The 14,181-nt window shown below is 46.7% G+C and overlaps 1 protein-coding gene across 1 annotated transcript; it reads right to left on the bottom strand.

Annotated features, from left to right (window-relative positions):
* Nucleotides 1-323: 323 nt before the first annotated feature.
* Nucleotides 324-12,422, bottom strand: LOC135880661 (relaxin-3-like). The gene is made up of 2 exons (XM_065407011.1): nucleotides 12,191-12,422; nucleotides 324-955 (listed from the first exon to the last, which is right to left on the bottom strand). The coding sequence occupies exons 1-2, from the start codon at nucleotides 12,420-12,422 to the stop codon at nucleotides 591-593; spliced, it is 597 nt and encodes a 198-aa protein (XP_065263083.1). The 3' UTR covers nucleotides 324-590.
* Nucleotides 12,423-14,181: the final 1,759 nt, after the last annotated feature.

Raw genomic sequence — 14,181 nt, 5'->3', positions numbered from 1 at the left:
AATTCTGTAATTGGACAGAGATGGTCTGAATGTTGTACTAGATCCTCTTACTAACTTCTGTTAGTGTGGCATAGAAGCCAGTTATACTTTACAGTCTTCCATTAAGTGGTGCAACCGCCAACTTTGGTTTTATTTGAGTTTCAAGTTACAGAAAACCCTTTCAGCTAGAATTGGTCAGTCTCAGCTCTTTAATGGATTCTCTAGGTATTGTTTCCAATGGAAGGGGAAAAACAACTCTATAGCATTTATATAGTGTAACATACTTTAATTACCATTGAGGTTTCTCCCTGAAGTGTTACAAAGAGGTGGTGTGAAAGTCGTCTTATAATTTTAAAGACAAAGCCTTAAAACACAGAAAGTAAAGGTTTACTAACACAGTTAGAGCAAAGGTTACTGCAGCAAAACAAAGTTCTAATTACCATAAGTTTGTGAGTTTAGAGAAAAAACAGTAACGTATACAGCTGCTTGCAGACAAAATTGCCATGTTATTGAGACTGTTTTGCTCCCTACATGCAGTACTTGATCAGGTATCACTGCAACTAACATTGAGTTCATATGTCTAAAATAAATACAGAAACTCAATTTTAATCTCAGCATAGTGTACTGATCTCAGCTTTGGTACAGCCCCATTTGCAGCACACTCCTGCCACCCCCATTGAGAAGTCTCGTTTTCTTCTAGGATACTTGGCCCAAGGAAAACTGTTTGACCCCATGGGATTGGCAATCCCTGTTCCACTTCTGTTCTTCCAGGCAGCATCCTCAACCTGGCGAACATATTCACTGAAGTCATCTGACATGGGTACGTACTCATTATAATCATATAAACTAAACAAATCCTTCAATGTCAGCTGTCCAAGTGGTACACTGGCTCTCTGCAGCTGCTCCACTCCAGGACCTACGAATGACTGCAACTTCAAGTTCTCCAGTTCTTTGTTACTGGTGGCTTGAGCAGAATCTGTTAAAATAAAAATAAAGTGTTTTTTTTTTTTAATTCTAAAGTTGTTAGGGGTAATTATAGTATTCTTAAGGGCGGAAGGTCATGGTTAGAAGTTGAATCAAAATCATTCAGCTAATAATAAAGGAATCATTATTAAGGCTGTGAGTTTATCATGGAGATCACAGAAGTCATGGAATCCCCTGCTCAGGCAGCCCCTGGGCCAGTTGCACCGGCCACTGCTAGGGCAGTCTCCAGCCACTGCTGCCCCACCCCAAGCAGCAGCAGGAGTTTGGGTGTGGGAGGGACCAGGAGGTTGACACATGGAAGGGGGTGAGGGTTCTAGGCAGCACTTAGCTGGAGCGGGCGGGGCTCCCCAGAAGCAGCAACATGTCCCTCCCTCAGCTCCTGCCTCCACCCCTGGGCACTGCCCCCGCAGCTCCCATTGGCAGCGGTTCCCGGCCAATGGGAGCTGCAGAGCTGGCAGCGTGCAGAGCTAGGAGCTTATGGAGGGATATGTCGCCGCTTCCAAGAAGCCGGGTAGAGAGCTTGCCAGCCCCACCTCCCTCCAGCACCCTGTGCCCCCTCCCCGCACACCCGTAGCACTCCCAAGATTGTCAGGGGTATAGTACAAGTCATGCCGTGAATTTTTGTTTTCTGCCCATGACCTGTCCATGATTTTTACTAAAAATATCCGTGTCTAAAACGTAGCCTTAATCATTACCTAAACACAAGACAACAAGAACAGCACTCCCACTACCCTGGGTGATAGGGTTGTTTTTATTTAACTGTTTTAAACAGGCTAGTTTTGTAATAAACATGTACTTAGCATAACTACAACAGTGTGGCCGCTGTAAGCGACACACTTGACAAGGCATCCTTTTCCCACAAGGACACCATGCAGTTTACATGCAGTTTTAGGTGGGAAGTCACCACCTGTGTGCTATTAATCTATAAAGAGTAATTAAGCAGCTATGAGATACAGGCAATTTCCTAGCACAGCAGTTCTCAAACTTTAGCCATCCAAGGAGCCCCATTTTAATTTAAAATTTTTCATGGACCCACAAACCCACCACTCAGCCCCAGCCCCCACATCACCCCTTCCCAAGTCCCCACCCCGCCATACCTCTTCCCGCCCCCACTCCACCCTTCCCCCTCCTCTTCCATGCCTCTTTCCACCCCATCCCCACTCCCCCCTCTCCCTCCCAGTGCCTCCTGCACACCACTGAACAGCTGTTCCCTGGCCTACAGGAGGCACTGGGAGGGAGGGGGAGGAGTTGATCAGCTGGACTGGTGGCCCCAGACATGATTCCGCCCTCTCCCCTGAGCGCTCCCCACTCCTCCCAGTACCTCCTACATGCTGCTGAATAGCTGTTCCTCGGTGTGCACAAGGCGCTGGAAGGGAGTGGGGAAGAGTTGAGTTGATCAGCAGGACCCACGGACCCCCCGGAGTACCCTCGTGGACCCCAGTTTGAGAAAAGCTATCCTAGGGATTGACTGGCTGAGAGAAGGTGATCCACAGCTGTGCTCTAAACCCTATGGCTGGATCATCTATTATAGCAAAGTGTGTGTTGGGTAGTTAATTGGACTGTCTTGAACTTGCAATGCAAGTACAATACTTCGTATCCCCACAGAAGCACTGAGTCGTGGTTACAAGAATTTGTTGTACCAGAGGTTTTTTTGCAACATCTGGGATGAGGTCTTTAACAATGGTCCAACTGAGTAGATGCCCTCCGGAACACTTTTATGACCCACAGTAGTAGGTATCCTTCAGTCTTGAGAGGACCATGGGAATCCACTTAGAATTTACTTAGTTGGTTTTATGGCAGCTGCAGCTGTGGCTGAAGAGACCCACTTGAGAGAGACAATCTCTGCTGCATCTGTCACATTTAAAAGTGATGTTTCGACCCTTTGGGCTCTGCCTTCTGCAAGCTCTTTTCTCCTTTGCTAAGCTGGATGGCTTCCTCTCGTAACTCCGGAGACCTTTGTTACACTCTTGGTTCCAAAGGCTGTGGTCTTGAGTGTGATCTTCCCATTTGTCCACATCCATTTCTTTGAGCTCTCACTTGAACACATCCTTGAAACACAATTTTGGGCGTTCTTTGGGTCTTTTTCCAGATGCCAATTTGCCATAGAGGATGTTCTTTGGGTTACGCCCATCATTCATTTGGCACACATTCCCAAGCCAGCAGAGGCATCTCTGTTTGAGGAGTGTTTGTATGCTGGCCTGCTTGAGCACCTCAGTGTTGGTGACTCTGTCCCTCGAAGAAATGCCCAAGATTTGATGAAGGCAACATATCTGAAAGCTGTTGAGCCTCTTTTCCTGATGAGAGTATAAGGTCCATGTCTCGCTCCCATACAAAAGTGTGCTGATAACACATGCATGATACACACAGATCTTTGTGTGTTCTATCAGTTTGTTGTTTTGACATACCCTCTTGCTCAGTCTAGACCAGAGGTTCTCAAACTGGGGAGTTGGGACCCCTCAGAGGGTCGTGAGGTTATTACATGGGGGGGGTCACGAGCGGTCAGCCTCCACCCCAAACCCCACTTTGCATCCAGCATTTATAATGGTGTTAAATATATTTTAAAAACTGTTTTTAATTTATCAGGGGGTCGCACTCAGGCTTGCTATGTGAAAGGGGTCACCAGTACAAAAGTTTGAGAACCACTGGTCTAGACATTGTTGTGGCAACTTTTCAAGTGCAGATATTGAGTTCCGGTTCAAGTGAAAGGTTGACTGTGATAGTGGACCCCAGGTATGTGAACTCATTCACCACTTCAAGTTTAGAGTTGTTGATCTTGATGGAGGGTGCTTCCTCAACTCCATAATGGCACATTGTTTGTCTTTTTTAGGCTTAGGGTAAGTCTTGGCAGGCTTTGGAAAAATTGTCCATAAGGTTTTGGAGATGAGCTTCTGTGTGGCTTGTCACTGCTGCATCATCAGCAAAAAGGCGGTGTCAGATAAGGGCCTCCTGAGCCTTGGTTTTAGTTCTGAGTCTTGCAAGATTGAACAGCTTTCTATCTGATCTTGTGTGCAAATAGATTCCCTCAGTTGTGGAGAAGAATCCACAAGCATCCTATTTGCGTTTGTCCTCCAAATCCATTTCATTCCAAACTCATTTAGTTACTCAACATTCTCTAACTGCGCTAAGCAACATGGCAGGTGCTTTAGGAGACACAGAACATACTGATACATCTATGATTGTAAGGTGTGATGAGTATAAATGTCAAAATGACTATCAAACAATGTTGCTATGTAGAAGCACTATCCTAGAGGTTTGTAAGTTTCCTACTGTGTGGACCACCTTTTCAATTCTTATTGACTACTATTCTTGATTGCATGAACCACTCCCTTATTTGCAGACACTACCAGTTGCTTACATAAGGTAATGTTAGGAAAGTATTTTATATATTTTCAGCTAATGCTTTGGCTCTTTAATCTCTCCCTCCCATCTGCTCTGTTTCTCTCAACTGGAAAGAAGGAAGGCTAGCAGCTTAGTAACACACCAACTCTGTGCAGGCCACAATTTGGGAACTTCTGTGGGTGGCTAAAAGAACAAAGCAAGACAACCACCTGTTTCATGCAATCTATCAATGAAAAGTTTTCCTCATGTAAGTGTAAGCACAGCCAGTGTGGGGATATCACAAGCACCACCAACCTAGACTGTAAAAGCCATTCCATGTGAAATCCCTATTTTCCCTTCCTTTAATGGTAGGCAAAATCCTTTTGTATTACAGTTTCTCTTATCTACTCTTGGGGGCCCCAAATAACGTTTTTCTTTAGAATTTCAGCAAAATCAATTCAGGCATTGAACTAGGAGCACGGCAGAAAAGTGCCCGGGGGAGGGGGGGGGGAGTTAAGATGCTGCTTTGCCTCAAATGAACAGATTTGTTTTTAAACTTCATCCATGTCTTGAACTTAGTCCTCTGAAGACAAGTCATTTCAACAAAATTCATTAATTTTTATTTAAACTTGAGTACACCCAACCAGACTGAGTGATATGCAAAAAACTAAGTGTACTGGGTAAGACTGTCACCCCTGCTTCAGCCTTTTTCCATGGGGTAAACGGGATAGAGTGGTGGTATGGGCCCCTAAAAGCTCAGTATCCCGTCAACAGAGGATTTCCCCAGCACAGGGACTGCATAAGACAGACATAAGTATCCCTCCCAAAGCCCTAGTGTAGGAAGCATGTCTGGGCTCTTCTAGGCAGTGCTGCAGCAAAGGGAGGCTGCCATAACTTAAACAAGCCCCTACAGCTAAGTAACATCAGAGCTGCTCCAGCCCCTGAAGCATCGCCAGGAGCAGGAAAGTACAAAAGTGGCTTAGTCACCTCAGCCTGCCCACCCCACTTCTCTAGGCTGAGGGTTCTGTATTGTACCTCTCAGAGGTGCAAAATAGAACCTTATCCCCCGTACTTAACACGCTACTTGGGGAAGCACCATACCTATAGTTTCTCGTCAACTATAATGTCCTTCTAAGCCATTGATAATGGGCTGTTAATATGACTATTCTTCCTCAGAGGGTTTGGGAACCACGTAGAGTTTGTTAGCTTTTAAGGGCTGATCAAGACAAAAGCTCCTATGGCTGTCATGAAATTGAATGACTCAAAGTCCACATGAACACTGAAGGATTAATGCTGTGAGCCCATGAGCACTCATGATGCAGTCTGTTCATCAAGATCAGTTCCATCTCAATCCCATTCAGAGCCACTAATACTAGATGATAGTGCATCCATCCAAGTTTGGAGTGAGAAGGCATATTTTTGAGGCAAACCCTTATCTACCTAAATTTTTATCTTACAGAAGCTAGTGTGGCACGAATGCTGATGACTTGCTGTTGAAAGCATAGCTGTGCCTCTAGCTAAGAGAGAGGTCAAAGCAGGGGACTATGAGGAAAATAAAACAGTTATAGGTTTAAGGTTCCTAGATGGCCCTAGTACATGTACTGCTGTCACCTTTTTTTAAAAAAGTACCTTTTCCTTTGATGTGATCTGTTTCTGATGGATTATATTTCAGAACACAAGGATAAATCAAATTATCTGATTTTCCTGAGCCATCCAGCTATTACAAGAGTACATGTCCATTTCTACCCTGCTGCTCAGATAAATAGGAAAAATACAGCAGCATAAATTAGGTGCCTACTATCAAAAAGGAACTTTCTGATGCTTGAGGATTGCATTGACTGCCCTAAGTCTGTACAACTTTCTTACAAGGAACTGCTCTTGTCATAGTTGCAAGCACACATTTGCAGAGCTGCTCTTTCACCCCAGTTTATTAGAAATTTCAGTATTTGCTTAAGCACTTGTTTTACTGATGCTGGTTATAGTTCAGAGTACGTAGGTGTCTTGAACTGATTTTTACAGTAACAGGTTTAATGGCTAGTGTAAATAAAATATTCTTTAAGTTGCATTACTCCAAAGGAAATCTTTTCAAGCTATAATTTTGTTATTCAATCAGTATTTACAATTAATCCCTTTTACATGACAATTTTTTTAAAAAGATCTTTCAGAATAAATTAACCCAATAAATAGAAGAGCAAGTCTAGCCTCCTCTATCCATTTAAATACCTGTATATGATCTAGTGTATACAGTAATGGGACCTTATTAGTGTTGCAGAACATCTTTTTAACTTTGTGCTGTAAATATTGATCTAGTTTGTATTATATATTTTGATAAAGGAATTTTACCTAAACAAAATATAAAATCCTTAATCCATATAAGTGCTTGTCTACACAAATATTTAGTTTGCAGCAAGCTACGATGTAAATCTTCCCCCTACTAGCCTGCTATAAATTAAGTGTCCATGTGGACCCTGCTGACTCTTTGAAATGAATGGCATCAGGGTCCACATGGACAGTTAGTCCGTGGCAGATTCACACCCCAGCTTGCTGTGAACTAAATGTTCATGAAGACCAGCTCTAAGTAACCAAATAATATAGCATTCAAATTTGAGGAAGCTATCATACCTGGAATGGAAAAGATGAAATGAGTAACTATACAGGGACCAAGGCCCAGTTCACCAAAAGGACTCAAGCACCTAGCTCCAAAATTTAGGCACCATTGAGATCCTCACAAAGCCTGCTCAGCTGTCACCAATTCTGGAAGTGACTGTAAAAGTCCCCATGGTATCTGCCTCTGGATAGGTACACATCTCAATCTCATGCCTAAATCCCAGTGGGGTCCTTTGCCTATCTCACCTGCAGGGCCCAATCAGGTAAGTGTTCTCAAAGCACACCTAACTCTACACACATAGTGGGGAGATCAAGGGCAAGCAGTGTAGATGTGCCTCACGCTTTAGTCCAGTGGTGAGGGCACTCACCACATCTCAGATGAGTACCCTCACCAATGGACTACTGAGCCATTCTCACTCTCTTTGGTCCAATATTTAATTATTTATACAAAATTAAATAGCTTCAATAGGAAAACTTGAGAGAGCGCCACAGCAGATTATTCCAGACCCCAATAGTCAGGGCACTCCCGTGATAGGTGGGAAACCCCCATCCAAATCCCTCCTCTTCAGGGAGAATCAGGAACTACCACATCTGGGAGGGTGCCCTCACCACTGGGCTAAAGGTTATAAGGGAGTTGGCCTATTTCTCTCTCACCCTCCACCCCCAACCGTTTTGTGTGGAGTTAGATGTGCACCGCCACTGTCCTTGCGAGAAACAGATTAGGTACCTGATATCAGAACAGGGTTTCTGGCTGCGGACCTTAAGTGCCTTCCTCTAGCTCAAGCTTGGGCATCTAACTCCCTGAAAGAGGTGGTGCTTCAGACACACCCTACTCTTCAGCTCCCCACCACCACTGTGCTGGTTTTTGTGGATCCCATTCCCAGGTGTGTAACTCTTTCCATGCATTGTATACAGAACCGAGATGCCTAACTCTGGCAGGGCCTCCCAGAGGGGGGGGACAAGTGGGGCAATTTGCCCTGGGCCCCACAGGGGCCCCGCGAGCCCTGGCCCGGTAGCGATCCGGGTCTTCGGCGGTGGGGGGCCCTTCAGTGCTGCCGAAGACGCGGCGCAACTGAAGGGTCCCCCACCACCGAAATGCCCCGCGAGCCCTGGCCCGGCGTCGGTCCGGGTCTTCGGCGGCATTTCGGCAATGTGGGGGCCCTTCAGTAGCTCCGGGTCTTTGGCGGTGGGGGGCCCTTCAGTGCTGCCGAAGACGCGGAGCGAGTGAAGGGCCTCCCACCGCCAAAATGCCACCGAAGACCCGGACCGCCGCTGGGTGAGTACAAGCGCCGCAGCTCCCCCGCTTTGCCCCAGGCTCCCTGAATCCTCTGGGAGGCCTTGAACTCCAGGTCTGAGGATTCCACGGGGTAGCTAAGTGCCTAAAAAGTTAAGCATTGCAATATTCAGCCTTGCACCACACAAGTCCCTTTGTGGATTTACACCCAAGTTCTCTCGCCACAAAACACAGTAACCCCTGTTGAAGTCCATAAGAGTTAATTATATCCTGCTGAATAAGAATGGGGCCAAATATAACTTGTTCTAGAATGTGCTACTGAAAGAAGGGATCACTTTCCAATTCTCAGCTCCACAAAGTAGTCTTCAAGTCTTGCAGTCTGATACTACTAGTCATCTCTCCCCACTCAACAGCCCTCCCAAAAAAAGCAATTTCACCCTGTTACTCTTATACCTTTCACTTCAGTTAAGTCAGCAGTGTTACATTTTTTAGACAGAAAAAGGAACTTCTCTATTTGTGACATGCGGAATGCTGAAATAAGTGTGGGAAGACCACAAGACAGTGGAGTAATGTTATTTGGTTTTTCAGCTCAGAAAGTGTATTTCATGCTCCAATAGGCACTTGGTAAAACCAGGCTGTCAGAATAATCAGTGGCCAAATATAGCACACCCTGATTAGCACATCTGTGGCAAATATTATGGTAATAGGTTTTTTCATTGTTAAAACAATGCTTTAAATGTGGTTTATCAATAATGTGATATATACATGTACAAACTAAGTATCAGATAGAAACAATGCCTTTGTGTCTTGCGTCTGATGAAATGGGCATTCACCCATGAAAGTCTTAAAGGTGCCACAGGACCCTCTGTTGCTTTTTACAGATTCAGACTAACACGGCTACCCCTCTGATACTGAATGCCTTTGTGTGCGCATCAAACTGATGAACAGTTATGAACTATAACAGTTTGTCTGTATGCAGGACAATCTCTTAGCTGGATTAATAATCAAAAAGCTACACTGTAAGCTCTTTGGGAGTAGGGACAGTTTTTGAGTTATGTTTCTGCAGTGCCTTGCACAATGGGATTTTGATCCATGTATGGGGGTTCTGGGTACTGCTATAATACAATAAAAAAAAACAAAAACAGGAAATAATGTGACTACAGAGACATGGCCACAAATGTGTACTTCGTTCAACAGTTAGTTGTTAAAACTCCTAAACACTAACAATAAATACAGTACAGGTTGACTAATCCAGAAGTCTTAGGAAGTGCTTTATAGTCAGTTGCTATTTCTGACTTCTGATTACACAATAGGAATCATTTTAACATGACTTAAAGATTAAACACTTCCACTGTTGTTCAAGCAAATACACCTTTTATGACACAGGTTCTCAAAAATTTTTGGTTGCCTCAGAGTGCGGCCATCAACTATTGCTGATGGCCCCTCTGAAAATTTTTCCTAAAATACTTAACTTTAGGAAAAACAAATAAATATGCACATATACATGTCCAAATCATTGTAATCTACCTAGCTAGACTTTTTTTTTTTTTTTGCAGGCTCAATAATAAAAAATGTACAGTTGTCTCTTCTTTATTGGACCTAAACAGCATAGAAACACAAATAAGGTGCTTTGAATGTTCTTGTTTCTTATCCCTTTTTTTCTTTTTTAAGACTTGCTATCTCCTATGTGTGCTGTGAAAGGTGATACTAACAAACATACAAATATCACTTTCCACAGCAGAATTACTCAGCCCCGGCAAGCCCGGGGACAAATTAAGCCCTGGATGGGGAGGTGGGTACAGAGGCACTAGGGGCGATGGGGCACTGGAGGAGGTGGCAGAGGGCCAGAAGTGATGGGGGGAGGGAGCTTGGGCCTAGAGCCTGTCACCATGCAGTCAGGGAACTGAGCCTGAAGTCCCATGCCAGGGGACAGGGCCTAGGGACAGAGCCTAGAGCCCCGTGGCTGGAGCCTGCCACCAAAGGGCTGAAGCCTGACCCTACTGCCCTCGGAAAGGTAGGGAGCTCACTGCCTGCCTGCTCCTCCAGCTTGTGTGTCTCCAGAGTGGGGCAGGGCCTAACCACTGTTGGTGGCCCCTTGGTAGGGGCTGCTTTTTGCACCCTCCCCCCCCGAATCACCACCCAGAAGGCTGTGGCTGCAAGAAGCCCTGGTGGCTGCATTGGAGAAACGCTGTGAGCGTAGCCATAATTCCATGGTTTTGTTTCTGGGATGATGGATTAAACAAGTTTCACTAATAGAAGCATTTATTTGAACATGTCCTATCATTAGCAAAGTAGAAGTGACCCCATGTGTTTGTAGATTTTTAGGTGATTTGGGACAGTGCTCTGTTCTTGCTCTTCAGTCAGTCCATGTAGCATCACAGCTGCAACCCATTACCAGCATATTCAAGATGGAAGAGGTGGTAGGTAGTAGAGCTTTCTCTGAAGTGTGTGCTCATAATAAGTATGTGGTTAATTTCACTGGTTTAGATTCTAAGCAGAGATAACACTGAGCAGGACCTTGCCCACACTACAGATGCTAGGGCAGGCATTACAGCTGTGTTAGGCACCTGCTGTGTCTGTGGGTAATCCACCCCCGAAAAGGCAGAAACCAGGTCAACAGAAAAACTCTGTCAGCATAGCAGTATCTATACCAGGGCTAAGCTGGGCTTCACTACATCTCTCGAGGGTGTGAATTTTTTGCCCTCTTGAGCAACAGAGCTAGCTCAACCTAAGTTGTAGGTGTACAGCAGCCCTTTGTTTCCCCAAGGTGTTGCTTGAAAGTCAGCCAACCTTCTTGGGCAGAAAGATCAGTTCTCTCTGCCCTTGCCTACGAGTAGCAGCGAAACTTATTGAGAACAGTGCCACTTTCGCCGGTGGCCGGAGCCTAGCTGTTAAATGGAATAACAAGAACAGGAGTACTTGTGGCACCTTAGAGACTAACAAATTTATTCGAGCATAAGCTTTTGTGGGCTACAGCCCACTTCTTCGGATGCATAGCCCACGAAAGCTTATGCTCTAATAAATTTGTTAGGGTAGGTCTACGCTTACCCGGTAGTTCGGTGGCAAGCAAATCGAACTTCTGGGTTCGACTTATCGCGTCTTGTCTGGACGCGATAAGTCGAACCCGGAAGTGCTCGCCGTCGACTGCGGTACTCCAGCTCGGCGAGAGGAGTACGCGAAGTCGACGGGGGAGCCTGCCTGCCGCGTCTGGACCGCGGTAAGTTCGAACTAAGGTACTTCTAACTTCAGCTACGTTATTCACGTAGCTGAAGTTGCGTACCTTAGTTCGAATTGGGGGGTTAGTGTAGACCTGCCCTTAGTCTCTAAGGTGCTACAAGTACTCCTGTTCTTTTTGCGGATACAGACTAATACGGCTGCTACTCTGAAACCTGGAGTAACAAGGTATCTCTCCCTCTTAGGTACTTGTATGGCGTCCATTAGGGTAGCACCTGAGCACACGCGAATGTTAATGACGTTACCCCGGGGCAGCCCCGTGCGCGAATGGCCGCAGTTAACGGCGCGGGAACAGAGGCGCACAGTGACTCGCCAAGGTCCCGCACGAAGGCTGCGCGGGAGCAGGGACTGCCACGTCCCAGGTTAGTGTCTTAACCTTCCTCGCGCGTACGGGTCGGGTTCGCGCTGGTCCCTGGGCCAAGGGGCGCAGGAGGAGCACCAGGCTCCCCAAGAACGAGGGGCAGAGACATCGTCCGTAGCCGGGCAGAGGAGAAGGGGGGAGGGCGCCGACGTAGTTTCTCGCTTTCAAAAGACTGAAAAGCCGAGATAGCGCCTAACTCTGCCCCGTCCAATCAGCAGCCGCCCAGCCCAGCCCCGCCCCGCCCCAGCCCAGCCCCAGCCGTACGATGGACACCTCGCCACCACCACGACGGACGCCAGCCCGGCCCGCTCACCCCACCTCGAGCCGGGCTCCAGGGGGAGCGGGTCCCAGCGCAGTGCCCCGCTCGTGCCAGCCCCTCCGTTTGCAGCCGGACGGGGGCGGCAGGGGGCGCACGCCGTCCTCCCCCGCACCCGCGCTGCCCGGTCCAGCCCCCCGCGCTCCCGGTCACTCACCAGCGCCAGGCAGCGGCTCCCCCGCCTGCAGGGCCAATCGCTTCCAGCGGGACCCGCCGCAGGTGAAGATCACGGCGCGGATGAACTCCCGGCCGCACAGCTTCACCCCGTACTCGCCGCCCGGCCCGCCCCGGGGCACCGCTGCTGCATCCGGGGCGCGCTGTGCGCCCAGCTCCGCCGGCAGTCCCGCTAACAGCAGCCCCGCGCACAGCACCCACAGCCTCAGCCCCATCCCGCCCTAACACCCGCCTGCTAGACGGTTACACACAGCTTCGCCGCTCGCCTTGCTCAGCCCCGGCCCTCGTGCTGCGCGCCCGGCACTCGCTGACTCCCGCCTTATATACAGTGCCGCGCGTGGCAGGCGCCGAGTCACCCACGAGCAGAGCCCAGCTCCGGGGGCGAGGGGGGGCACAGCTCGGCTAGCCACCGCCTCCCTCTGCCTGGCCGCACTGAGTTATTGGCTTGCGCTGCGTGCCCGTCGCTCCCATAATAACCCCACACCCACACTGGAGACCCCTCCCTCCCGGCTTTGCAAACCAGCTCTAACGGAGCAGCGCTAGCACGAGCCGCTGTCCCGCCAGACCCTCGCCTTTGCACAGCTACGTCCTTTGAGATGCGTGTAGTAGGGGGTGCCCTGCTGTCCCCCTCGCTCGTGGTGCCAGCGCTACTGCTGGACCATGTTGCATCAACCAGAATTGCGTCTTGGAGCGCCCACCGTAGTGGCGCGCTCTGCTCCTCCACCTCAGCCACCCTGCTGTGGCTGTAAAACTACCCCCTGCTCTTCTGACTGGGATTGAATATAATGCACACGGGCAGCAAGGGAATGAATGTATCACAGTGGTAAAGGTAGTGGGGTAGAGCGATAAAGAGCACATCGGCCTGAGCTGATAGTAACTTGACATTGATAAACACCGCATTGCTATATAAATCGTGTAACTTTAAATCAACTTTTATACAGCAAGCATAACCAACACTCTTTCAATAATTTGCCATTAATTTCATTCTAACTGGAGGCAAAGTCACAAAAGCTGTTAATCACAGGGAGGAAAGCTGTTCAAAACAAATCTATACACAAGAAAAGTAGCTAAAATAGTTGTATTGCAAGTTAACAAATTAGAGTAATATATTTTTTGTGTTCAAGTATTTGTAATAGAATTATATAGGCAATAGCAAAGAAGCAAAATTATGTTTATTCATGAGAAATGTAAGATACTGGTAGAGATGTTACTGGTATAATCAGTATGTTGTTCCAGTATAAGTAATTCTTTTTAGAAGTTACTCTCACGCTTGAATTTTAAGGGAAAAAACCCTCATGTGTACTTAATGTTGGACTGCACTCCGCCAAGAAAACAAAAGTAATCACTGGTACACCTCATACCTTTCCTAGATCTGTGTATGTAGCTGTAACCATTTCCTTTCAATTGCTTATCAACCTTTATTTACATTTTTAGGGCTAAAGACAGGGTAGGTAGTGGAAAGCAGCACGGTGGCTCTCTCTTTAAGAAAGGAGCTCCATTTATAAAAGCAACTTTATTAAGATTAATCTTGGAATATAGTTAAAATATTTAAAAAAAAATACTTGGTCCCAGAAGTGTCCAGCTGCTGCAAAATAATGTTGTCCATTTTATTAGTTTCAGCTGGTCTTTTTGGTGGAAGTATGTGTACAAAAAACATTTATTTGCTATAATATTATTGTGCTTTCTGTAATACAATACACTATTGTGTATTGGCTCCTGGGACTTGTAACCATTAAACAGTTGTGCCTTTTCCCAGTAGCATGTCATTGATGAGAGATCAGAAAGTATTAGGTAAGGTGAATATGTCCTTATAATTTATTTGCACAAACTCCCACACAGAAAAGGTTTGTTAAACTGCTTAAAAGAAATATCCATCCACACCCATCTTTAAAAATTAGGAAACGTCCAGTTTAGATCCTTCTTTAACTGCTAACATTAATTTATCATTTTCAATCACAGACTGCACCCCATATA

Source organism: Emys orbicularis, chromosome 6 (genome assembly GCF_028017835.1).
Source record: "Emys orbicularis isolate rEmyOrb1 chromosome 6, rEmyOrb1.hap1, whole genome shotgun sequence".
Taxonomy (NCBI): domain Eukaryota; kingdom Metazoa; phylum Chordata; order Testudines; family Emydidae; genus Emys; species Emys orbicularis.
Note: the sequence above shows the minus strand (reverse complement) of the source record. Positions and strands in the feature narration are given on the sequence as shown.

Coding starts and splice junctions, on each gene's coding strand:
- LOC135880661 (XM_065407011.1), bottom strand. CDS start 12,422: ATGGGGCTGAGGCTGTGGGTGCTGTGCGCGGGGCTGCTGTTAGCGGGA. Junction 956..12,190: donor GGAGCCGCTGCCTGGCGCTG/GTGAGTGACCGG, acceptor TTATTTTAACAG/ATTCTGCTCAAGCCACCAGT.